Source organism: Spinacia oleracea, chromosome 4, assembly GCF_020520425.1.
Source record: "Spinacia oleracea cultivar Varoflay chromosome 4, BTI_SOV_V1, whole genome shotgun sequence".
NCBI lineage: Eukaryota > Viridiplantae > Streptophyta > Magnoliopsida > Caryophyllales > Amaranthaceae > Spinacia > Spinacia oleracea.
In genome coordinates, this window is record NC_079490.1 from 152,714,078 (window position 1) to 152,741,803 (window position 27,726).

The window sequence follows — 27,726 nt, forward strand, 5'->3', positions numbered from 1 at the left end:
GGAACTCAAATCAAGAGATTGATTTGAACCTAGTAAAGTTCTTATTGTTAAAGAGTTGTTTGTTTTAATCAAGCATATTGACTCAACCCGTAAATGACCATTTCATTCAAATAAACAGACAAACATTGTTTTTGTCTTTCTGAATGTGAGTCTTTTTGTGTTTGAAAACAGAAATTTAGGTATGCTGATTTTGGAACAAAATAGCCATTAAGTTCCAGCCTTGAGAGGTCTTAAAACAAACTAGATGACCCTACAACTAATGTAGCATTGCCATGCTTCATTTCCCACTTGTAGGCCATTAGTGTAGCCTAACTTCCATTATTTGAGTTATTACCGAAGTAAGAACCTCAAGCGGTATATGATACCAAGGAAGTTTGATTGCTAGGTCACTTCTCTTTAAACATAAACTTATAGGTAGAAAACGGAATTGTAGGTTCCTTTCACTTGTTCCTTGTTTTTCCTATTTCTTGTACCCTTTCTAATAGCCTTAAAAATTGAATTCTTTAGTGTTGACTTTTATACTTTGTTTAGACATGTCCAATGTCACTCCAACAAAGTTCTTACCATTTTATTTATGTTGAATATTTGCTTCAACTAGATGATCTTACCAGAAGCTTCTAAATTTCTCTAAGCATCGATCTATACGAATGTCTAGGGACTAGACTCATTCGAGAATTAAATGGATTAGGTTATTAACCATTGGTAAAGCTGAGCGTTTAAACTCAATGCTTTATGATCTCAAAACTACATTGTATTTTGAATTCACAAGCACCAATCGGTTTGCCATTCGATTTTGATACTCGAAAACAACCATAAAAGTCGCTAAAAGAAACGTACATTTTAAATTGCTCATTTTTCTCTCATTTCCGTGAATCGTTCTTGGATTCACTACCAATCGAGGAAATTTACTGTTACCTTTCTAAAAGGATTTACTGCAGTGCAAGATATTTAATTATAAACAATAATTAAAACATACATTGAAGCATGCAAAGTCTAAACATTTATCATGAGTAATAACTTGAAAATTAAAGCAATCATGCAATTCAAACAAGTTATTAGCATTTTATTCGAATTTATTGTTCCGGCAGGTGTGAATAAAATGATTCCAAGATCCTTAAATCATTGAAGAATTAAGCACATTATGTATTTTGACTCAATTCTAAAATATTTCAGGTAAGCAAAAGCCTTTTGCTAATAGCCTAGAAACTACTCTTGGTTGATAGGTACGTCTAAGAACTTATTAGGTAAACCTATCGAATTTTCCACGACATAAAAGGACTCCTTACTTATATCGTTGAGTTTCACCAAAACTAACATGTACTCACAATTATTTGTGTACCTTACCCCTTTAGGATCAATAAGTAACACCTCGCTGAGCGTAAAACTATTACTAGATTGATGTAAAGGTTATCCAAGTAAGTGTTATTTTGGCATGGCACCTTTTAACTCAATTTTTAAACTTTGGAACTTAAGGCTCTTACTATGTTGGTTAGATTTTAAGTGAACTAAAATCCTTAATCATGCAACATAATCAAGCCACAATCTCATGCATAATTAAGACATATTTAACAGCAATAAATAACTTAAAGCATGCATAAGATAAATGTGATCTAGTATGGCCCGACTTCATCTTGAAGCTTCAACTTCAAAGTCCGTCTTGAAAATGGATTGGAAACTCCGTCTTGAATTTCACCGTGGGAGGCGCCATTTTCTTCAAATAGGATCAGCAATAATTAAACTAATTACAACTATTTGATGGTACGCAGACCGTATTTGAATTGAAAAACAAACTTTGGTGCATTAGACCAATTACATTCAAATTAATGGTACGCAGACCATATTTTCTATCCTATTTGGGCCATACTAGTCACTTCATAACCTGCAAAACAGTACATATACTATAACACCCCGACAATTCTCTCTTTTCTAAAACAACATTTTAATATAAAACGTAGAGAATTATCAAGGCATTATCGCCCGTGTGAAAACGTAACGGCTTATTCAGAATTTTGCAGCGGAAAACATATAACTAACTTTAGGTTTATAAATAATCGATTACAGGTTTAATCCCAAAAATCATCCAACGAAAATAAGGAAATATAAATAGTACGACAAGTTTAAAGTCCCAATTAACAAACCCAAGTTAACTTAGCAAATCAAAACTAAATACAAGCTCTCTATTCCCGATCCCAATGATGCAACATCTTCAAACCTGCAGATGGACAATGCTTATTGATCCTTAGAGACTGCTCACCAAAGATTGGGTCATCACAGGATCAATAAGGCATAGCCATGATCAACATGCACAAGCAAAAGCACGTAATCAGCAAAGCTGAGTACTACATACTAAATCAATAATAATCCTAACATGATTATATTAAACGAACAATCCTAACATGGTACTAAATAAAACATAAGCAAGGATAATCAAGATATATTGACTTGAAGACTATATTTGACTGAACTAGACCTTTGTATCATTAACATTATTTTAATTGAAATAGTCAATGGACTGAGTTGTCTACTAGAAACTTCTTCTTCTTCACTAAGGAAGACGAGGTACGGGCGCGACTCCGTAAACCCCAATGACCTGCGATATCGAGGGACTTTTAAATAAAAATAGAACCGGTGATCAATCCGGCCCCAGAAAAAGCCATAGGCTACCCATGACCCCAACTCCTGATTGTCCGTCACTTTAGACGTGCACAATCTAAAGCTATTGCTACTCATTTTCACTTTACATGACTTAACTTTTAATACTTGGTTATGACTCATCAAACATAAATATTATATTCAACAAGTAAACACAACTTCTTTTATCTTTGAATTAAACCAGTGATCACAACATTCAACCAAGAGCCAATTCCAACTATTTTAATCCTTCCTTTATCCATATTTAAAAACCTTTATTAGGTATAAGGTTCAACTACCAAGGTCCTCGGCCCTTATAAAGTAGTGAAAATCTAAAGAGGAACAACGATCAATAAAGATCTAAACCAATATTAAATAATATAAAGTTCCACAAAACCAACATGCTTGCATCAATATTCCATGATAACATGATTCAATTCTTATAAATAAAGTTCTATGCTCAACGCATTAATTCAACGACATTGAACATGAAATTCCAACATAAACAAGTTCATAAATATATTCATCATATTCTCAATACAACACACATCCAAGCACACGGTATGTACGTACCTTGTGTAAACAAACTGATAGGCCACTTTAACGAATTCAAAAGTCGCCCACAAAGAATTCTCCGCCTAAAAACAACCAATAAAATTCCCCAATCAATTTCTAATAATTTACAGCAACACTAACGTACTCTAAAAACATCCTAAACATATTTAGAACGTTCCCCAGTGACAACACTTAGCTACTAAGCCCCCTAACATAGATTACTACACTAATGATCACCAATTATCTTAAACTCCAATAAAGCATCTCTTTTTTAAAATTCCAGCAATATAAAATAGTTTAAAACTTCGCCAAACCATAATTAATATGCTTAAAATCATAAAAACGATAACCTTAATAATTCATAAACATCATACCATGATTTTAAAACTATTAAAACCTTAAAAATTCATGCTTTAATAATTAAAATTCATTATTTCGATGCAATCGCATAATCTGAAAATTAGATTTATTATTTAAACATAATATATAATCTGAAAATATAATTTAATCATAATAACTTATAATTTACATTCAATAAACATGAATTAAATCACTAAACTAATTAAAACCCTAACTTATACATTAATCAACCAAAACTGAAAATAATTAATTTATAACATCAACACCAAATCTGAAAATTATAATTTAACTATAAAGATTAATAATTTAATTCAAGAAACATAAATTCAAATTAATAAACTTAATTAAAACATTTAAATAACTTAGGGTTTAAGAAATTAACCAAAAGAGAGAATGAAGAGTGGCTGGCCGGCGGTCAGAGACGGCGGCAGAAGGGCACAGTCGACGGTGGCGGGGCGCGCTGGCTGGTGGGTCAGCGGTGGTAGCTGCGACTGAATTCTGCTTGCGGAATAGGAAGAACGAAGGGGAGTTCCGGCGAGCAGGAAGGAGAACAAGGAGGGTGTTGGTGTGGCGAAGAACGCGGCGGCGCAGCGATGGAGGCTGGGCGGCGACGCTGCGGTGGTGCGGCGGCTGAGCGAAAACAAAAATACAGCAACACCGATTAATTGGTGTGCAAGAAACTGAAATCAAAGAGTTTAGGAGAACGAAAGAGAGAGAAGGAGAAGAGGAATTACCGGCGGTAAGGCTGCGGACGACGGAAAAGAGTCCGACGGTGGTGAGGCGGCGGCGCGACGGCGACGGTCGTGAAGGGAGGAGAGAAAAACGGCAGTGAGGGAGGAGGGTTTGAGTCCACGTGAATTTGAATGAGGGAGAGGAGGGTTTTGTTTTCTTGCTTTTGTTTTTCACGTAAATCAGTTTTGGGTAAGGGTTTGGGTTCCTTTTTGGGTTTTAATGGTTTGGGCTTTACCCAATTGGGCTAGGAGTAGGCTTTGGGTTGTTGAATCCAAAATGGTTAGGATTGCTTCCTAATTTCAATCGAACGGAATTTCGTAATTCGAATTCGTTTTAACTTAAAATTCTAAAATTATTTTCAATTTCATAAATCGTTATAATATTTATTTAAAACGTAAATAAAATAAAATAAATATACGTTAATTATATATTTATTACTAAAATTCATGAATTCTATTTAAATATAAATAATATACGTTAAAATATATTAACAAAATTTATAAATTTACGGGGGATTACATATACAATATATACCATTCACCCATTCATTATCATGAATGGCCCACATAGCTGGTTAGTAAAACACATTGTATGCATCACATAAATATTTGCAGCAATTAATCAAGAGCACCAATAATCTACCAATTATTCAGTCCTTATTAATTCTAATCAAGTTGTTTAACCTTAAAGGATTTGTAGACCTAATCAAGAGTTTATGACTAAAAATGCTCCCACTTAAACCAATAACTTTATATGCTCTACTAATTTTAAACATAAAAATGTATTTCTAGTCTAACCGGAAACATACAAGTTTAATTAAAATTTAAAGCTCATATAAAATTATAATCGAATCCATTTAGTTTAATTTATTTTTCAGTTGATTTAAACGAATTTAAATTAATTCAAGGTTTAATTTTAGTAAAATAATTAGTATAAATTAAAATTTATAATAATTATAATATTCAAAATTAAAATCCAAGAAAACAATTTAAATTATTAAGTTTAAAATTAAATAAAATTATTTCGAACTGAAAATTTCAAATTAAAATTCAAAACGACTCAATCGTAACACGACGAGCACTTGGACTTGCGCCCAAGCCCCATCGAGTGCACGACCGATCGCACGCCCATGTCACATCGCAGCAGCAGCCATGGCAAACGCAGCAAGCCAAGCCACGCTTGCGCGCAGCCTGCTCGCCCGCATGCATCGCAGCATCTACCGAAGGAGTGCTCGCTCGCTAGGCGCAAGCAAGCCCTCGTGGCGAGGCAGCGCTCGTTGGTGCGTAGAGCAACGATCGCTGGGCGACCCAGCTCTCGCCCTCGCGCGCGCGCCTCGTCATGTGCCACGCCCATCGCCCTTCGCCCATAGCACACAGCACACACGCCCAGGCTCCCTTGCCTCGTGCGCGTGCCATGCCTTGGTTGCTCGCTGCATTTGTACCGCACGGGCGACGAGCTCCCTTGCTCGTCGTCGCGCGCTCGCACTATACAACACCCCTTAAGGGTTACATGTAGTTTCCTTTGCTTTGTGTGTGCAACATTTATGAGCGTTTTCATAAAATTTAAAATTTTTAATTTAAAATTAACGACAAATTAATAAATCATATTAATTTCATAATTTTAGGGCGAAAAATCGAAAATTTATTAATCAATTAATTTCCGATTAACATGGATTCAAGTCTAGGTCATAAAAATTTAAAATTTCACATAAATTAACAATTTTTATGGTGGATTTTAATCATGGATACCTAATTAAATTATTAATTAATTATGAAAAACAAATCAATTCTAAATTATTCGAATTTCAACAAATGAATCATAATTACAAATTAGGTTGTATAATTAACAAGTCTAGGCATTAAAATTTGTTAAACATATACTATAGGTCAATCAAAAACTCAAGATTTATCAACAAGAATCGCAAATATTCAATTTAACATCTTAAATTTACAAAGTTTTGCGTTCGAAAAACTAAAACTTCCGAAAAGTCATAGTTAGGCTTCGAATTTGGGAATTCTGGGTTCGGCCGAAAAGTAATATTATTGTCAAAATTTTAGAATGCCTTTTACATGCGGAATTGACACACACTCGTTTTGGATGAGTAACGAAGAAACTGCCGAAAAACTGCGTACATATAATTAAATAAACGCAATTTGCAATTAATTAACAATTACGAAAATTAATCACCCCTTTTAATTCTTTGCAAATTTGTAAAATTTAACCATGTCATGCAATTTAGATTATGTAAATAATAAGAGGCTCGTGATACCACTGTTAGGTTATGATACATATGAATAAACATAAATCATGCTGAAAAACCATAAAGCTAGGAAACATATTATTAACACATAATCATTTAGCATAATTCAGATGCATACACTTTGTAGCGTGCCCTCCCTAGCTGCGCCCGAACCGAACAAGAACAAGTCTTTAGGACTCCAAGTGTCGTCCCTCCGTAGATAGTCCACAGCACGTCCAGATCCGCCTTAAGCTTGACCAACTAGAATCGCCCTTAAGGTACTTAGAATTTTCGGCCAATAGGGCAAGAATATGGCTGATTTTTCTACTTAAAAATCTTAGCTTTTTATTGTTTGAATACTTGAAATTGTGTCTCAATAAATTGTGACCCTAGGTACCTATTTATAGAGTTATGGAAAAGGACTTGGAATCCTATTAGGATACCAATTTGTTTAATTAGAATCTTATTAAAACTCTATTAAACAAATTCTATCTTTATTAGGATTAGGATTTAATCATAGAACAAATTCCATTAGCTTTAGGATTTGTATTGAAACACAAACGTTGCACGAGCACGAGCATCGCACAAACCCGCGCAGGCCTTGCGGCCCACACGAGCAGGCGCTGCTCGCAGCCCACGAGCATCAGCCCGCGCGCGCGCGCGCCATGCCTTGCTGGGCCTGGCGAGGTTTGGCAGCGTGTGTTTGGGCGCTTGGCTTGCTGGGCGTGGGTTTGGCTTCGTGTTGGGCCTTCGTCTAGCAAGTCTCGTCCGATGCTAATTCGTACGACGCGCTTCCGATTAAATTCCCGATTCCGGAATTTATTTCCGAAAATATTTAATATTTTCGATTCCGGAATTAATTTCTGTTTCGAACAAATATTTAATATTTCCGTTTCCGGAATTATTTTTCGATTCCGATAATATTTCCGATTCTGACAATATTTCCGTTTCCATTAATATTCCCGATTCCGGCAATATTTCCATTTCTGATAATATTTTCCGATACGTACCATGTTTCCGTTTCCGGCAACATCTACGACTTGGATAATATTTATATTTCCGATACGATCCATATTTCCGTTTCTGGCAATATCATCGTTTCCGGAGTATTCATTTCTTGCCTTTGACGATCTCAGCTCCCACTGTAACCAAGATCCGTCGATTCCGAATATCCATAGATGGAGTATTTAATGCTATTAAATACTTGATCCATTTACGTACTATTTGTGTGACCCTACGGGTTCAGTCAAGAGTAAGCTGTGGATTAATATCATTAATTCCACTTGAACTGAAGTGGCCTCTAGCTAGGCATTCAGCTCACTTGATCTCACTGAATTTATTAACCTGTCAATTAATACTGAACCGCATTTATTAGACTTAACATTAAATGCATACTTGGACCAAGGGCATTATTTCTTTCATAGTTTGTGGCTAAGCTTGGTTGTTTCAATTGTGGATCATGATGCTCTGTGGTTCTATTTGTATCCGAGCTAGATTTCTGTCTCAATAACTTTATTTGATCGTTTGCTCGAGAGTTGAGTAGGTCTTGTTCAGGTTCAATGAAAGTCATGTGCGTCTCATTTCTCTGTCTCCGGTTTAGTGTTTCTTGGGGACAAGCAACAATCTAACTTGGGGGAATTTGATGAATCATATTTGTATAGAGTATTTTAGGCTCATTTAGGTTGCATTTCTAGGCATTTGTCTCATAATAGTTGCATTTAAAGTCATAATTGTACTCTATTACGCTCCGCTTGTGTTTTCCTTGATATTTCAGGTGCTTTTACAATCATTTGGATGCTTTTGAAGTGTTTGGTGGTGAATCGAATGATCACTAGATGGTTTGAGTCAAAGACGAAGTGTTTGATCGGAGAATTGATCTTTTCGGGAACGATTATGTCAATCCAGAACGATGTATCGCTTGTGCATAGAGTCGATGCATCCCTAGTTGGCTCGCAAGATCCCTGGTTGGCTCGCTGCATCTCTCGTTGTGCGTCGTTGCTTCATTGTTGCTTGATATGCACCTCACTAGGACAACGAGGGATGGCTCGCTAGCTCCTTCGTTGCCTCGCTGTTTTGCTTTGTCTTGCTATACACTTCACCAGGCCAACGAGGGATGGTGCGCGAGATCCCTCGCTGCCTCTATGCTTCGTTGATTTGTTTTGCTATGCACTTCACTAGGCCAGCGAGGGATGGTGTGCGAGATCCCTCGCTGCCTCGCTGCTTTTCTTTTCTATGCACTTCACCAGGCCAGCGAGGGACGGTGCGCGAGATCCCTTGCTGCCTCGCCTTCCTACAGATCCCTCGCTGCCATGCCTCACCAACTCTTGTGCGTGGTCTAGGCGGTTCGGTCGTCCACGTGTTTCATTTCCACGTCATCGTTCCATCAACCAACCATTGACAACATCTATTTTTTATTTTCTTATTTATTTATTTGTTTTATGTTAGAAAATATAAAACATAAATACTTAAGGGAATTTATTTCCCTCATGTTTTTATTTTCCTTAGAATTCCCAATACTCGCTTAGTTTTTATTTTTTCTCTCTTCCATTGTTGAACGATAGTTCCTTATTATTTCTTTCATTCATCAATGTAGAGGTAATTTCATAATTTCTTTTGCTTTAATTCATTCTTATTATTTTCGTTCCCTAGATTAATTTGTCATTTGATTATGAAATTCATGTTCATTATTTCTTCCATGTTTATTAATTCAATTATGAGCGAGTAGTCATTATCTAGGGCTAAGTAAGGGACGCCTATGTTTATACCATTATTGTTATGCATTAAAGTTTGTAAATTAATAGATTATTGCTTGAGTAATTCCAATTGATTTGTTTTAATTGTTGATTCATGTAATTGGCCAATATCGTGGATTGATTATCTAGCTAATAGAAATTAGAATCGAAAGATCGTATTTTTAGAGGCTTGGTGCAATTGGCAATTCTGATTATGTTAGCGATCGTACTGCATATGTTGGATTGAAAGTGTTAAGACCCGACCATAGGATTGACATGTACTTTAATTACTCGGCCCAGTTTATTCATTTCTGGATTGATTTGTGTTCTTGGATTGGTATAAGCATGGTGGACCGAACGTATGCCCGAGACCTTTAATTCATTGATAAATTCAACATTTATATTATTGCTTTAGTGTCATTAGTTTATAAACCAAAATCAACTTTCGTTTATTGAAATAGTTCATATAATTGGGCAAAAACTAATAGAACTTGTCTCCCAGTAGGATCGACCCGTATTTGCTATGTATCTGCTAACAACGAACGCCGTGTACTTGCGGTATCACTTTTTAATTCATCATCAAACAAGCTAAATGAAACATCCACCCATCATTGCCGCTAACAACCAATTACCAAATGAAACAGCCAACCATCATGACCGCAACAACCAGTGATAAAAATTTGATGTCATCCAAATCTTGGTTGAACCAATCCGATTTAAAATGATCCCAATAATACAGACTAGACCTGACCATGACAAGCCCGGCCCGCCCGGGCCGAAATTTTCACGGCGGCCCGACCCGGCCCGGCCCGAAAATCTAATTTTTTTGGGCGGGTTTGTGAAACACAAAAATACACTTTTTAGTTATAAATTTGGCCCGAAAGCCCGGTATTTTAGGCCCGAAAATGACGGGTTAGGTACAATTTTTTGGCCTGGTCCGGCCCGATATACACGACGGATTTTTATGCACAGATCCGGCCCGAACCCTACCCGGCCCGCCGTTTGATCAGATCTAATACAGACCCGACCGCAAATTTTTGGCTATACCCGGGTACAGCCAGAGCTGGCTGTACCCCCATCCAAAACGATGTCGTTTTGTGTTGTTTAAAATGAACATTAATATACTGGTACAAAAATGAACATTTACTATTTCGGAAACGAACATTTATTTATTTATTTGGATTACTATTTTGGAAATGAATATTTATTTATTTATTTGGAAATAAACTACAAAAATGAAAATTTACTATTCCGGAAATGAACATTTATTTATTTATTTGGAATGAACATTTACTATTTTGGAAATGAACATTTATTTATTTATTTGGAAATAAACAATATAGGCGCTTTTAAAAATATAAAAGACCAATGAAGTGAACAATTTCATTATGAACATTAACCATATATTTATTGTGAACAAACAAATAAACAAGAAAGAACAAATAATTCAACAAAAAAGAACAAACAATATACGGAGTAAAAAAATAACATAAAATTCCAGAAAAAAGAACAACCAATACAACAATTATGAACAATTTTATGATGAATTTTAAAACCAACATGAAAGAACAAACAATACAACAAGAAAGAACAAATACTGGTACAAAAATGAACATTTACTATTTCGGAAATGAACATTTATTTATTTATTTGGAATGAACATTTACTATTTTGGAAATGAACATTTATTTATTTATTTGGAAATAAACTACACAAATGAACATTTACTATTTCGGAAATGAACATTTACTATTTCGGAAATGAACATTTATTTATTTATTTGGAATGAACATTTACTATTTTGGAAATGAACATTTATTTATTTATTTGGAAATAAACAATATAGGCGCTTGTAAAAACATAAAAGACCAATGAAGTGAACAATTTCATTATGAACATTAACCATATATTTATTGTGAACAAACAAATAAACAAGAAAGAACAAATAATTCAACAAAAAAGAACAAACAATATAAAAAAGAACATAAAATTCCAAAAAAGAACAAACAATACAACAATTATGAACAATTTTATGATGAATTTTAAAGCCAACATGAAAGAACAAACAATACAACAATAAGTTTGATGAATGAATTTAAAAAACAACAAGAAAGAACAAACAATACAACAAGAAAGAATAAACAATACAAAAAGAAAGAATAAAAGATTAATGAAGTGTTTAATTATGAACATTAACCATATGATTATTATAAACAAACAAATAAACAAGAAAGAACAAACAATATAAAAAATTAAAGAACATAAAATTCCAGAAGAAAGAACAAAAAATACAACAATTATAAAAACTTGATGATGAATTTAAAAAACAACATGAAAGAACAAACAGTACAACAAGAAAGAGCAAACAGCACAATAAGAATGAACAAACAGTACAATAAAAAAGAACAAACAGTCGACAAGAATGAACAAATAATATGAGCGCGTCGTTTTTCGGGGGTACAGCCAGAGCTGGCTGTACCCGGGTATAGCAATTAGCGATTGCAGACCCGACATTTTACATGACTAAAAAAATTCGACATGACCAAACCCGTGCGATTGTACAAGCGATTCAAACCCGACCGTCACACCCGATTTGACGGCTCCTCCCATTTGGAGTAATCCGCCCATGTTGTATTTCCTTCCTACACCCACGGGTCACGGGAGCTCTGCTCTTCCCCCCTCCCGCTCGTGCTTCTGAGCTCTGCCACCCATCCTCTTCTTCAACCTCTGCAATTCTGCTCTCACTCTTCTGCTTCACTGCAGCTCAAACGAGTGAATAAATGTCGAAGCTATTTCTTCCTGTGCTTCATCCTCTTCGAATTAGCGGCCGTTTCGATTCAAATTCAAATCCCTCTTCCAACTCCACTCCAATTCCCACCAATTTCACCCAATTCAAAGGTGGATTCTTATTTTATTTTTGTGCGAATTTGTAGTGTTTATTTTTCCTCAGAAATTTTGCTTATAATGTCATATTGCTGATGAATTCTTTCAATTCATGTCGTATTGATTATGAAAACTGCAAATTTAATATGGTGCATTAGGTTATTTACTGTCGGAATTTGTAATAGTTCACCTTAAGTTGTTATTCTCTGTTGCTTTTGTTATTAATGCAAATATATGAATGATTTAGAAAAGGGATTTTTATGGTTATGGTTCTGTAAAATTTGTGGAATATTCAATCGAATTAGTTAATTCATTGGAAATCACAAATGACCTAATTTTAACCGGGGGACCGCCCTTCTGTCAATATCTAGGGAGGAAAATCCAGGGTTTGTAGTTTAAGAAGTATAAGAACTTACTGCTGCTTTCGGTATCATTTGTTTGTAGTTTTAGCAATTATTTAGGCCACTGGTTTTATTATTGATAATGTATTATGTAAATGATCTCATTTCTATCTCTAATGCACAGGTGGATATGTTGTTCCTAGTCTTAGACTATGCCGAATATGTCCCACTACTACTGCTACTCATGTTTGTTTACGGCGTAGCCAGGGGCATGTTATCTCGTCGAGTGTTCCTCTTTTCTCTAAGCTGAATAGAAACTTGTCGTTGCGGTCTTCTCAAAGTGGGTTTCTGTTTCAGTATGTAAAGGCTATGGCTGTAAATCCTCTTTCTGAAGAATTATCATTGTCAGAGTTGGAGAATGAGGAAGTCACAGTTGAATGGAATCCTGTCGAAAATGTTGGGGATGGTTTGCCTTCTGGAAAGAAAACATTTAAGAATAGGTTTTTAAACTTTGTCCGCTTTGGCTCAGTCATAAATGAGGCAGCTGAATCATTTTTTAAGAGTGAGATTCGCCGTAGGTTGTTTGTTACTGCTGCTTTGCTAGTTCTTAGCCGTGTTGGATATTTTATCCCTGTGCCTGGATTTGATAGAAGACTGATACCTCAAGCTTACCTGAGCTTTGTTTCGGGAGCTGCTGGTATGTTTGATAGCATTGCTCTTTTTGCAGTTATTACTTCCATTTTTTATATTATTGGTTTTCCGGTAATTCCAATACTGTTATGTTATGGCTTACAAGGTATGGAAAAAAAAGCGGATACATAATTTACAAGGTAATTTAGTCAGAAGCCGAAAGCTGTCTGAATGATGAAATTTGAAACTTTTAATGTGGATCTAGTGTCAATGGTTTTCTGTTCCACCTGACATTACTTTAGGTTTTGTGTTTGAGAAATATTTTATTAGGCTGGCAATGAAAATAACATTTCTGTTATATGATTGCTGCCTGGAGATAAATACATCATTTGTGTGACAGCCATTCTATTTTATTCTTAATATAAATAAGTCAATTTGTGGTGACCTTATTGTGTATATTCCAGATGAACTCGGTGATTATGGTCCAGAACTCAAGATGTCTCTTTTCCAGTTAGGAATTAGCCCCCAGATAGCAGCATCAATTCTTATGCAGGTTAGTTTTCCTCGATGTCCCGAACTATGCATGGACCCGTGTTTTTCCCCTTTCCACGTTCCTCTTCACAGCCTTTCCATACAATTTTAATATGCTTACCTGGTGATATGTGATGAAAATTCATCTAGTGACAACATTCACAATTACAGGAAAAATACTAGGATTTTTGAAGTGACTGAAACCAGCAGAAATTTCATCATCTGGATGGTGTAGGTAATAAGATGAGTAGATAATCACAACAATAATTGAAAGTTTCCTTTGTTGTTTGGACAATTAAGAAGGTTCAGTGTGCCCTCCCTTATCTAATGTGTTCTTAGCTAGTTATCCTTAATCACTTGTTAAGTATTCTGTCTGAAAGTTCGAACGACTTCTCCACTGATCAGAAGATTCTTTCAATCGGCTAAAATCCTGTCACTTGAACAAAACTAGAACCTGTTAAAGCATAATAATAGTTGATGATACATTCCACACCTTGCTAAAATACCGATCCTTATTTTCCTACCACACATTGTTTAGCCAAATCCAATTACCTCTTGATAGGTTCCATAGTTAGATGGAAACACTATCAACAACATCCAATCTTGGTCCTTGTGGATCGATTAATTTGGATAATATACAAAGGAACACTCCAGATATTTGATATCTTTTCGTTTAATGAGATCTCAATTCCAACAGATATCTGATACAGTTTTCGAGAGCAAAATCTTGATTGAATAGCTAGAGATTAGGGAAAGAGCTTATCATGGAGATAAATGTTACTCATATCTGTATTATTTGCAATATTTGATAGTTTTACAGTGATAGGATCTAGTTGAGGAAAGGTATCTATATGAATAGGGGCTGGTCTACAAATGTCCCATTTATGCCATTCATGAAGCGTGACCATGTTTTGCTTTAACTGTGTGCACTGGCGTCCTTTGAATGTTGTGGCTTTAAGATCTGCAACTTGCTTGTATTAATTTTTCAATTTCAGGTGAGACATACATGATGTACTGCAAGTTTAAAATATCATCTGTTTTTGTCATTCTAGAAATGTAGTTTGGCAATGAATGCTACTAACTTCAAGTTAAAGGTAGATACAGAAGAAATAAGAAGCAGAAGGGTAACACATCTTCTAAATGTTTCAAAAAAAGAGTGGAAGGAATATTGGGACAGGGGTTCAACAAATCTTACAGGGCTGATAATTAATCATCGGTGAAAGCTAAAATGTAAACCATGATATATTAATTTTTTTTATGAGAATGACACCGGACTACTTATGAAATACACTTTTTGCGAGAAACTACCTTTAAAGAGATTTTGTTGTGAAAAGGTACCTCTCGCCGGAATCTGTCTAGTCTAACCAAAAATTTTCTGCGCTTACTGTTTTTTGTCGTTTCTGTTCCTTTTCTCCTTCTTCTTTAGCAGTCTATTCATCAAACTCCCTCTTTTATCTAAAAGAAAACTCTATCTATCTATCTATCTATCTATCTATCTATCTATCTATCTATCTATCTATCTATCTATCTATCTATCTATCTATCTCTCTCTCTAAAATAAACTTGAGTATTAAATCACTATGCAAAATCTCTACAATTCCCTACCTATCAAGATTTAAGACCTTAAATGTTCGGATTGAAATGGAGTAAATTGAATGGTGGGGAATGAGAATTATTTAGGAATTAAAACTAGTGAACTTAAGAGTTAAAATCAGTTTCTTTAACATTAAAGAGGGACTTTCACTTGCTCATGGTTTTACTCCCTGGTTCACTCTTTAGTCTTTACTATTTATGTTTTGAATAGAATGATCGAGTTGTTCATTAAATTTTGCTCATATCTTTTCTGCTTTATCTGTCGGCTGCAATTCTTTGGTAGTGTTTGGCCAAGCTTTTGGAGTAGTTCATCAAGTCAAAAAACAGGCCAAAGATGTAGAAATGTAGAATTAGCTTTTCTAGAAGCCCAAAACTGTGTCTATACATGCTGAAGAAACAGAAACACCAAATTGTAGCTTCTCCAGATAGTTTCTCTGGAAACTGTTTTCATTGTTTAATGAAATTTGGTTGTGAAATACCCTCGTGAAAGTAGCAAATGGCCCCTTTTCCAACTCCAAGTAGAACAGACTTCCCATTCCTTTCTCTCTCTCTTCCCAAACTGCATCTTTCTTAACTCAAACATCAACAACGTTAATGACATCCGTGTTATTATGCCGGACAAAGGTTAAGGATTCATTGAAACATCTAACCTTGCAGTTCCAAAAACAGGGGTTTTTGCCCCGAGCTCGTTGATGAAGGTAGCTTCTTCTGGTTAATGATGGAGGTTTTGGTGGTGCTTCTTCTGGTTCATGATGGAGGTTTTGGTGGTGAAACTTCTTCCTTAATTTGGTTTTGTTCTTCTAGTTATCATTAAGGAAGAAGGGTATTTATTCTTTTATACTAATGACATTTTTAGTTTGGGATTCAATTGGGAAGATGCTCAAATTTTTTCTTTTTCATTTTTTAGGTTCTGATTAGAATAGTTGCTATTGCTAGATTGATGTATTTTGTTTGTTTATTTATTTTATTTATTTTGCTGATGTACTTGATCAAATGTTAGTGTGGAACTATGTAATACAGTATACTTGATAGGGCTTATGAATTGTTTTCTTTCCCCCCAACCTCAAAAAAGTTGGTAATTTTTTGGCAGCACAGAATAACAACTAAAAAAAAAGAGTTTTCTTAAAGAATCAACCACTGATAATCAGTTTTAGAGATATGAGGAACAATAGTGACATTATTATATGAAATCAATAAAGATATGAAACCCAAATTCTGATATGTGTACGAGCATATTTGACCGGCTACATTCACTCTGGATCAATCAATAAAAATGACTAGGAAAAATAAAAAAACAATCTTAATTCTTAAATAGTAAGCTGTATTACTGATCCTCTCATTCACAATGCAAAAGTTTCTTATTAGTAAAAAAAATGGGCCAAACAACGTAAGACAGGGTTTGTTTCACACTTCTATAATTTCGTGGCGAAACATTTCTGTTTCTCACAAGCGTTTCTAGAAACAGTTTCTGAAAAAATGCTTCTAAGAAACATAAACTGTTTTAGACGCTTGGCCAAACAGGCCCTTAGCCCTGTCAGTTTGTCTATCTAGTTTAATTAATTTCTGCTTGTTTCATATTCCTAGTGACCTAAGGCTTTCCTACTGTTTGCAGATACTTTGTCATGTTGTTCCTGCCCTGGTTAAGCTGCGAAAAGAAGGTTTAGATGGCCATGAAAAGATCAAGGGTTATATGTGTGTGTGCACCGCTAGTCCTTCAGTGTCTTTGGTTGATATTTTATTGTTCAGACTTAGTAATGGTTAAGAGCTGAAAATTATTATCCTGATAAAATTTCAGATGGTGGATCTCTCTTGGGTTTGCCATATTGGAAGCTGTGATAGTTGCTTGTCATTCACTTCAGTATTCCATCTATGCTGCCAGTCATAGGTACACTCAATAGTCAATACAGATCCCTACACTTCCAATTCAAAATCTTTTTTAGAGAATTGGTTGTTAGCAATTATTGAAGCGTTTAACTTATCTGAATAGTTAGGTCATTAGATATTATACCAATTGTACTTTGTATGTTAAACAGAAAAATATTTGTTATGGGCTAGTCTGTGTATATACCTGAATGTCCTTTTGTCCAATTATTTTTGATAAAATTACTTCTTTATCTTCCCGGGAGATTTATTGGATGTTATCGCCCTCTTCCAATTTTTTTAACTAATCTGTATGTTAAACAACTTTTCAACTATCCGGGGATATAAGCTTGCTTTCTCTTTTATCTAAATAAAGGCTACATTTTTAGTGGCTCTTGCTTTCATTTTTATCTTTTAAAAAGATTTATTTTATTCGATCATCCCTTTACCTGGTGAACTTTGTACATATGCTGGATGGTAAGGCATAACTAGGAAAGACACAGCCAAACAGGTTTTAGCTGATATGTTTAAAGCTTATAACAATACGTGTCTCATTGTTAAGTCGCATTCTTATTGATTATCTTTCCAGTGTGAAGCATGTGATGATAACGTCCCTCTTGCTGGTCTGTGGTGCTATGACTATGACATGGATATGTGATAAGATTTCAGAAGCTGGTTTTGGTATGATTTTCTCTTCACTTATCTATCTATCCATTAAAATTATTTTGATTTTGACATACGTTTTTGCGTTACTTCTTTGCATGATTTTGTCGTATGTGTCTGATGAATTAAAAAGTGATACCGCATTGCACGGTGTCTGTTGTTAGCAGATACTTAGCAAATACGGGTCAATCCCACAAGGAGAAAAGTTCTATTAGTTTTTGCCCAATTTAATAAACTATTTCAGTAAACGAAAGTTGATTTTTGAATATTATTAACTAATGACACTAAAGCAATAATGTAATTGAGAATTTAGCGATGAATTAAAGGTCTAGGGCGTCTGTTCGGTTCACCATGTTTATACCAATCCAAGAACACAAATCAATCCATAAATGAATAAACTAAGCTGAGTAATTAAAGTACATGCTAATCCTACGGTCGGGTCTTAACCCTTTCAATTCAACATATGCAGTACGATCGCTAACATAATTGGAATTGCCAATTGCTCTAAGCCTCTAAAAATACGATCTTTCGATTCTAATTCCTATTAGCTAGATAATCAATCCATGAAATTGGCCAATAACATGAATCAACGATCAAAACAAATCAATTGGAATTACTCAAGCAATAATCTATAAACTTACAAACTTAAATGCATAACAATCATGGTATAAACATGGCTTCCCTTACTTAGCCCTAGAATAAAACTACTCGCTCATAATTGAATTAATAAACATGGAATAAGTGACAAGAACGAATTTCATAATCGAATGACAAGTTAGTCTAAGAAACGAAAATAATAAGAATGAATTGGAGCAAAAGAAATTACCTTAGATTGATGATTGCAATATTGAAAAAACTAGTGTTCAATGGAAAAGAGGAAAAACGAAATTAACGTGTATTGAGATTTCTAAGGGGAAAAAATAACATAACCCCTAGTAAATAATTCCCTTGAATATTTATAGGCTTCCTATTTTCTAAAATAAAATAAATAAATAAATGAGAAAATAAAGATAGAAGTCGTCAATGATTGGTTGATGGAGCGATGACGTGGCAATGAAAACCGACGACGAGAGAGACGTATGCAAGGTGATGGCTTCGTCGGCTTGGGCACGCTGTGGGCGCAGCCTTGTGCTGTGAGCAGGCCAGCATTTCACTTAGCAAGGCGTGAGTGTGATGTGGGCGCAACGATCTTGTTGTGGGCACAACGCGTGGGCTGTGGGCGCATCGAAGATGAAGGTGTGCGCTGTGGGCGCAACACATCGCTGTGAGCATGCCAGACGTTGTTGCGGGGTGCTGTGGCCTCGGTGCGGCCACAACGCGCTAGATGTGGGCACAATGCGCATCGCTGTGGGCACAACGCACGATCAGGTATGTTGTTGCGTCGATGCTTACGACTGACACGCGGCCACACGCGCTACATATAGAAGATGATGAGGTGATGATGCCTACGAGGCTGAAGCTATGGACTGCGACTATGCAACATACGTACTCATGCTATGACGATGCTTCAAACACTACCAAGACTTTATAACGAGCATCGGAACTAGCCCCGTGTCATCCAAAATAACAAATTGCCTCGATGGCCGAATAAATCAAGCTAAGTGAACCGGAACTTCCGCAAATCATTTCCGAAAGCTCCATTTTCCAATCGAACACGACGTCTTCAACACGAACCATCCGATAGCCATTCACATCACCTCTACAAATTCGAAAGCATCCAGATGACCATAAAATCACCTAAAATATTAAGGAGAACACAAACGGAGCGTAATAGAGTACAATAACGACAACTTATGCAAATGGGACCCTAAATGCAACTAAATTGACACGAATGCCTAGAAATGCAACCTAAATGCACCCTATACAAATATGATTCATCAATTTCCCCCAAGCTAGACTGTTGCTTGTCCCTAAGCAACACTAAACCAAAGACAGAGAAAAGTGACAGACATGATTTTCATTAAACTATGGTAAGACCGACCCAACTCTCGAGCAAACAATCAGACAGAGTTATTGAGACAGAAATCTAGCTCGGATACAGATAGAACCACAAAGCATCATGATCCCAATGTATAAAAAGGCTCAAGGCGCAACAAGGCGATTTGGGGTTCCCAACGCCTTAGGCGCGCCTCGGTGCGCCTCATTGAAGTGAGGCGCCCTAATAAAAAGTAAAAAAAAAAGTGAAAAAATGGTGTGTGCCTTGGTAGGTGCGCCTTTTTTGCGCCTCAAAGTGCGCCTTTGTGCGCCTCGGTGCGCCTTTCTGCGCCTTAGGTGCGCCTCATCGAAATCGCCTCGCCTAGACAATAAAAGGCGCTGGCTCCAATCGCCTTCCTTTTTATACACTGCATGATCCACAATCGAAACAACCAAGCTTAGCCACAAACTGTTCTCAATCAAGCTAGTCGTCGCCGCATACCTTGCAGAATATAAATATATGATGCAACATGGGGTAAGATGACAATAGCAAGAAACAATTTTCACTCAATCACAAAACAAACATGTCGATCAAGAGGTCTTTATAATAAGCTTGTAATGGGGCTAGGTGAAAAGAAAAGGTAGGATATAATTTGGGAAAAAGTGAGAGTAAGGTCCAACTTGGGGAGCAAAGGTGAACTATACGTGCCGGCGTGATAATGCCGAAGATCCAACTCCTTCGAACCATGAAACCCGAACAATCAACCAAGTTATAACCAAGGGGAAGAACATAATATAATGTCAATGATCTTTGTTCAATCCTCTTTCCTTGCCTTCAAACTATATACAAAAACGAAAAACATATTTTTGATTTTTCTATTTTTTTTTTGTATTTTTTTTTGTGTTTTTTTTTTGTTTTTTTTGAAACGAAATAAAATGACATAAATGAAAGTACAGGAATAAATAATAATGTTAACTATTACAAGCTTGAGTGCCAACAATTATATACACCATCTTCATACCACATATCCAACCATAGCCTCGAACCACGAACTATTGGCTTAGTGTGCCAATCAATCAACATCAATGAAACCATTACGAACACCGAAGCTCCCCCAAGCTAGACTCGGGACAAGTAACCAACGGGGCTAATAGAGCTCAATTTGTGGAGTTAAAAGAATAAACGGACAAGGCTACAACATGGGTATGAAAGGCAGAAACTGATGTTTCTAAATTCATCTGAAGGCTTCCTAAGAGAATGGCCTTTGTCATACACGGCATGCGTGAGTTGCAACTGAACTACTAATGAATCTCAAGTCAAAATCATGCGATAACAAGTCACATTAATCACACAAACACATAGTAAGGTGACCTACAAGATAATTGGCTAGCTATTCTTGACGCCAGACCAACATCTTACCGCATACCATTCTATTGGTTCACACAATGCCGAGAAGTTATCAATGTATAGCACAACCGACTGAATTTCGGAATCATAGCTAAGTTCAAAGGAAGCTCAAAAGAGTCGAGTAAAGTCCGGACACGGTTTGAAAGTCAGTTGCACAATGCAGGGAATAAAGACATATGAATGCAAGAGAAAATGCAACTAAATTTAACAGTAACACTAACACTAGGAAAACACTACATTTTTTTCGTTGCACGTAAACTCCCACCCCGAATGAGCGGTACAAAGCGTACAACACCTACAGGACAAAAAGGAAAATCTAAACTACGAAAGCAATTAAAGATAGAAATCCCTCCCCCAAGCTGGAATGAACACAGTGTCCCTACTGTGTATACATAAAAAGAATGGAAAAGGAGAGGATTGGCTCACTCAGCATGAGCGTCATCTACCGAAGCTGGTCCAGTAGTGGTGTTAACAGGTGAAGCGGTGGTGCTAGAAGCTGCAACGGTGGTGCTAGAAGCTGCAACCTGTTGGCGAAGAGTGGAGACCCCTGAATCTAGAGCTGTGAATCTCTCCCCAAGGGTATCAAAACAACGAATAACATCAGAGGCAAAAGTATCAAAGGTGGTGAGAAACTTACGAAACTCCCCAAGTGACACGGGGGTAGAGCTCGATGGTTGAGGATCGGTGGCAACGGACAAAGCCACAACACTCCTAGGATGTACCAGTGTGAAAGAAATGGAACGATCGATGGGCACAAGTGGAGGAGTCGGCTCGAACAAGGGAGCTGAAACAGAAGTCCTTGCTACCCGTGGGGCAACACTTGTCCCGAGGTGCGGGTCGGGACCAAACAACCAAGAGTTGGGTTGATCCAAGCGAGCTCGGGGGTTTGGCAAAAAGGCATGTCGGATCCTCGCCGATTTCGGTTCAAGTCCCTTCACAAACCATGCATATGTATTATCGTCATGAACTTTCAGCCATTCAAATCTTTTCATAGCAACAATATCGATGAGGTTAGTAGAGGGAGACTTCCGCTTCCCTTTCAAGTTGATTTTCAGTTTGTTAGCAAGAACCGTCACAAAAACACCCATGGTTATGTTGCCACCAGCTTTAAGCCTCTCAGTAAGGAACGCCTGCATTAGGAATTTGCCAAAGTTCAATTGGCCTATGGTCTTCACATCCCCATAAAGGAACCACCAAAGCAACTTCAAGTCTTGATATGTGGGTTGACCTTTCTCACCTTTCGGGTGAAGCACTTATAGTAAAAACCTGTGAAAGAGTCGGATAGCAGGATTCACTATAGAAAATGCTCGACTATGCCCCACTTTCCAATCATCTCGACCGGTTAGTTCCTCCCAAAAGGAGCCTTTCTCAAAATAGGCATTTTCCCAGTCCGCATCAAACTCGCCAAATTCATCCGGGCCAATATCACCATCTTTTGGCCACCCGAAAACATTGTTGAACTCATTCCAAGACATAACTCTTTTCACTCCACCTAGATAAAAGACGACATCACCTTCATCCGAACTAACAATAAAGGAGGATAGGAACTCATATGTCAGTTCCGGATAAGTATCATCCTTCATATTCAACACCTTGGTCCATCCATATTTTCTTGCAATTCCTTGAAGGCAATCATCAACACCAATTAATTTTGCATCTTTCGGTGAGTATAAAAGAGTAGGCTTTAGCGGCTTTGTTTGCAAATCAATGCAAAAGGCTTGTTGTCTGTCACTAAGCCAATGGAATGTGAATTGATGAAATGATGGAGGAGGGGCAGTGTCATTTGTAGGGGGTGATGGTGGGGGTGTAGTGGAAGTGGATGCACGATGCTTGGATTTTTCTTTAGATTTGGGTGCAGGTTTAGGCTTTGACATGAGCTTCTTTTTATCAATAGATTTCTTAGGCTCAAGGGCGGTGGAATTCGCCTTAGCCTTTGCCCTTTGGTATATTTCTTTTGGTAGGGATCATGATGCTTACTCCAATTCACCAAAGACAACAATGTAGAGACAACCACAACACAAGTTCACCAATATCAAACATAAAATTCACCAATTCTAGTCCACAATTGTGACAAGAACAACCAAGTATTCGATCAACTATTATCAATGAACAATTGCCACAATAAACCCACAATAATCAATCAATTAATCTCCAACACCAATAAAGAGACAACAAAATCTCCCAAATATGGCAAAGTAGAGGCAAAAGTGAAACTAATTGAAGAAAAGTTTTCACTTACACCAATTCCAAGCAATGAATTCAATTAGATGATTGTGAACCAATTGTAGTATGCTCCAATAATGCCCAAATGTCACTCAATTGCATCAATTAACAGAATAGCAAAAACCCCCAAATTGATGGAGAGGTTAGGGTTTATGATTTATGGGAAAAAGGTGGTCGATTTTTTTCTTTTTTTTGTGAGGGGGGGTGCGCTTGCGGTGGCCGGCCACTGCTATAGAGGCGGCGCCGGCGGCTGTTGGGCGTGGTGATGGTGGTTGTTGGGTGGTTGAGAGGTTGGAGGAGGAGAGGAGGTGGGTGATGGGTAGTGGGCACGGGTTCGAAGAGGGAGAGAAGGAGTGGACGGTTTTTTTTTTTTTTTTTTGTATAAATATGCGAAGGGGGTAGTACTGGCTGCGGGCTAGCTGCGGCCACAGCGAGGGGTGGGGCGAGCTGCGGCCACATCAGATTGCTGCGACCGAGGCAGACACGGGAAAGGAGGGGGGGTGGGATGGCTGCGGGGTAGCTGTGGGCGCAACGAGAGGGCTTGGGCGCGGGGTGAGCTGCGGTCACAGCGAGAGGCTGCGAGCAATGCAACAACGAGGGAGAAAGGGCCTGCACAGGCCGCGAGCTCGCTGTGGGCGCAGCTAACGAGGGCTTATTCGGTTGCGACTCGCAATGCTTGTTGCTACTTGCTCCTAGTGTGGCTCATCGATGCATCGAAACTCCGGAATTACATGAATTAAACAGTAAAAACTTGATCTCGTGCCTACAAATCCTTCAAAATAGACCCAAACATCACTAAACACAAATGTTAGTTTCGTTAGTAAAATTAAACAAACAAAATAAAAAGATAAATACGATGAACGAAAAACTAATCTAAAAATAAAATAAAAATATGAATTCAAGTGAACTTAAAAGAAAATAATCGTGCTTGAACAAATGAAAATTCTAATAAATTAAAGAAAAATAAATAATAAATTAAAATAGAAATAAATGAAAAAATTGAAATGAGGAAGAGTTAGAAATCGGGTTGCCTCCCGATAAGCGCTCGTTTTAAGTCATTAGCTTGACTCCACACCTCAAAAATCAAGCGTCGATGGGTGGATCGGAGAGATAGATCGTCTCCAATTTTCCGATAAACGCTCCTTCAGTGTATAGTTTCAAACGTTGACCGTTCACTTTGAACTTGGTGCCATTTTCACTAGCAACCTCAATGGCTCCATGTTCCTTGACTTTGGTGATAGTATAAGGCCCGTACCATCTAGACTTAAGCTTTACTGGGGAAAGCTGTAGTCGTGAATTGTAAAGCAAGACCTTATCACCGACATTGAACTCTCGTTTTTGGATCATCTTATCATGAAATTTCTTCGTCTCCTCCTTATAGAGCCTATGATTCTCGTAAGCTTCAAATCGAAGTTCATCTAGCTCATTCAATTGAAGAAGTCTCGCTTCACCGACCTCTTCTAAATCCATATTGATCTCCTTGACGGCCCAATTAGAGAGATATTCCATTTCAACTGGTAAATGACAAGCTTTTCCATACACCAACCGATACGGAGTTGTCCCTAACGGAGTCTTGTAGGCCGTGCGCAGCACCCACAATGTGTCATCCAACTTCAACGACCAATCTTTTCGAGACTTGTTGACCACTTTTTCGAGAATTCTCTTGATCTGTCGATTAGAAACTTCAACTTGGCCACTCGTTTCAGGGTGATAAGCCATGCCAACCTTTTGAGTAACTCTCTGCTTCTTCAGAATAGCCTTAAAAGTCCGTTGATGAAAATGGGAACCCCCATCACTAATCACGACCCTTGGGACTCCAAAGCGCGGAAAGATGATTTTCTTGAAAAGCTTCTTAACACCTTAGAGTCGTTGGTTGGCGATGCAATAGCTTCCACTCACTTTGTAACATAATCGACGGCAACCAAGATGTACCGGTTCCCACATGAAGAAGGTGAACGGTCCCGTAAAATCAATGCCCCATACGTCAAAGGGCTCAACCTCAAGAATTCCAATCTGTGGTAGCTCTTGCCTTTTTGAAATGTTGCTCGTCCGTTGACATTCGTCGCATGTATTGCAAAAGAAACGGGCATCCTTGAATATAGAAGGCCAATAGAAACCACTTTGAAGAGTTCGATGGGCGGTCGGAATAGCACCAAGATGACCGCTAGAAGGTAAACTGTGACAATGTTTAAGAACACCGTGGGTATCCCAATCCGCCACACACCTACGAAACATACCATCGGCACACTTCCGATACAAATGTGGATCATCCCAGAAATACCGCTTAGCATCATGGTAGAACCTCTTACGTTGTTGGTATGTCAATTCCGGAGGATGAGAACCACCAACATAATTATTTGCAAAGTCTGCATACCATGGGGATTGAGTAGACACAGAGAATAGATGATCGTCAAGAAACGAATCATTGATAGGCCCATCTGTGCTAGATTGAAATTTCAGCCGAGAGAGATGATCTGCAACAACATTCTCAGCACCCTTCTTATCCCGAATCTCCAAATCAAACTCCTGGAGAAGAAGAATCCATCGAATAAGTCTCGGTTTGACCTCTTTCTTGACCAACAAATACTTGAGGGCGGCATGATCAGTGTGTATAATGACTTTCGAACCAACAAGATACGTCCGAAATTTGTCAAGAGCATAAACAACCGCAAGGAGCTCCTTCTTAGTAGTGGCATAATTCATCTGAGCTCCATCCAAGGTTTTGCTTGCATAATAGATAGCATGCAACACCTTGTTCTTTCTTTGGCCAAGTACTGCCCCAACAGTATAATCACTAGCATCGCACATAATTTCGAACGACAAATCCAATCCGGAGGCTGAATGATTGGAGCAGTTATCAATGCTTTCTTAATCCTGTCAAAAGACTCCAAACAAGCATCAATGAACTCAAATGTGGCATACTTGAGCAATAATTGAGTGAGGGGTTTCGCAATTTTAGAAAAAATCTTTTATGAAACGGCGATAGAAACCCGCATGACCGAGAAAACTCCTCACTCCCTTGACATTCACGGGAGGGGGAAGTTTCTCAATCACTTCAATTTTTGCTCGGTCAACTTGGATGCCACGCTCAGAAATAAGATGACCAAGTACCACTCCTTCATTGACCATAAAGTGGCACTTTTCCCAATTCAATACCAAATTCACTCCAGAACAACGTTTAAGCACTTTAGAAAGATTATGCAAACATACATCAACGTCAGAACTATAAACACTAAAATCATCCATAAATACCTCCATGATATCCTCGATGAAGTCAGAAAAAATGGCCATCATACACCTTTGAAATGTAGCAGGGGCGTTGCACAACCCAAACGGCATTCTGCGGTATGCAAAAGTTCAATAAGGACAAGTGAACGTCGTCTTCTCCTGGTCGTCTGGGTGATTGGGAATCTGAAAGAAACCTGAATATCCATCCAAATAACAGAAAAAGTTGTGTTTTGCTAATCTTTCTAGCATTTGATCAATAAAGGGGAGGGGAAAGTTATCCTTCAAGGTGGCTGTATTCAACATTCGATAATCTATACACATACGCCAACCTATAACAACACGAGTGGGGATAAGCTCATCCTTATCAGTCTTAACAACCGTTGTCCCCCCCTTCTTGGGAACGACTTGCACGGGGCTCACCCATTTAGAATCTAAAATGGCATAGATGATGCCCGCATCAACTAGTTTCACTACCTCTTTTCTCACCACTTCTTGCATATTAAGATTCAGACGACGTTGTGGCTGGATGCGAGGGCGGTGATCTGCTTCCAAATTAATTCTATGCATACAAAAGTTAGGACTAATGCCCTTGAGATCGTCAATGCTATACCCGATTGCCTTTTTGTGCATACGGAGCACGGTCAGAAGCTTAGAAAGCTGGCTATCGTCGAGTGCAGCATTAACGATCACAGGAAAATCCTCATTATCATCAAGAAATGCATATTTAAGGTGTGATGGTAATGGTTTTAGTTCTACCTTTGTTACCTGTGGCTCGGAAATAGAGCAAACAGTTTCTAATACCTCAAAACCATCGACCTTCTCAACTTCAATTCCATCTATATCCGAGATCAAGGAATCAATCTCACAATCTCCTTCTCCTTTCTGGGCCTCCAAGGTGAGAGTCGCCAGCAATAGATCATCATGCAACATTTTAGGGATGTTGTCTAGGGAAATCTCTTCTACAATATCAATCCTGCAACAAGTATTCTCAAGCATAGGAGACTTCACAGCATTGGTTAGATTAAAAGTAATAGTATCATCACCAACACTCAAAGTAAGAGACCTAGACTTGACATCAACAACAACACCTGCAGTACATAAAAATGGCCTACCCAAAATTATGGGGATTTGACTATCCTCCTCCATATCTAGCACCACAAAATCAACAGGAATGTAGAAAATCCCCACCCGGACAGGACCATC

The 27,726-nt window shown here is 37.6% G+C and overlaps 1 protein-coding gene and 1 long non-coding RNA gene across 3 annotated transcripts in view; one reads left to right on the forward strand and one right to left on the reverse strand.

Annotated features, from left to right (window-relative positions):
• Positions 1-2,035: 2,035 nt before the first annotated feature.
• On the reverse strand, positions 2,036-4,302 carry LOC110786219 (uncharacterized). The gene is made up of 4 exons (XR_002532822.2): positions 4,281-4,302; positions 3,929-4,176; positions 3,205-3,269; positions 2,036-2,246 (listed from the first exon to the last, which is right to left on the reverse strand). It is a non-coding gene; the product is annotated as an uncharacterized lncRNA (long non-coding RNA).
• Positions 4,303-11,850: 7,548 nt separating this feature from the next.
• LOC110786237 (preprotein translocase subunit SCY2, chloroplastic) overlaps positions 11,851-27,726 on the forward strand; it is a 28,020-nt gene continuing 12,144 nt past the window's right edge. For both annotated transcript variants that reach the window (XR_008919851.1, XM_021990768.2), the window contains exons 1-6: positions 11,851-12,147; positions 12,658-13,170; positions 13,568-13,656; positions 16,840-16,919; positions 17,023-17,112; positions 17,677-17,768. Coding sequence is in view for 1 of the 2 variants with exons in the window: in XM_021990768.2 (XP_021846460.1) it covers positions 12,030-12,147; positions 12,658-13,170; positions 13,568-13,656; positions 16,840-16,919; positions 17,023-17,112; positions 17,677-17,768 (982 nt within the window). In the remaining variant the exon portion in view is untranslated. The remainder of the gene's footprint in view (positions 12,148-12,657; positions 13,171-13,567; positions 13,657-16,839; positions 16,920-17,022; positions 17,113-17,676; positions 17,769-27,726) is intronic.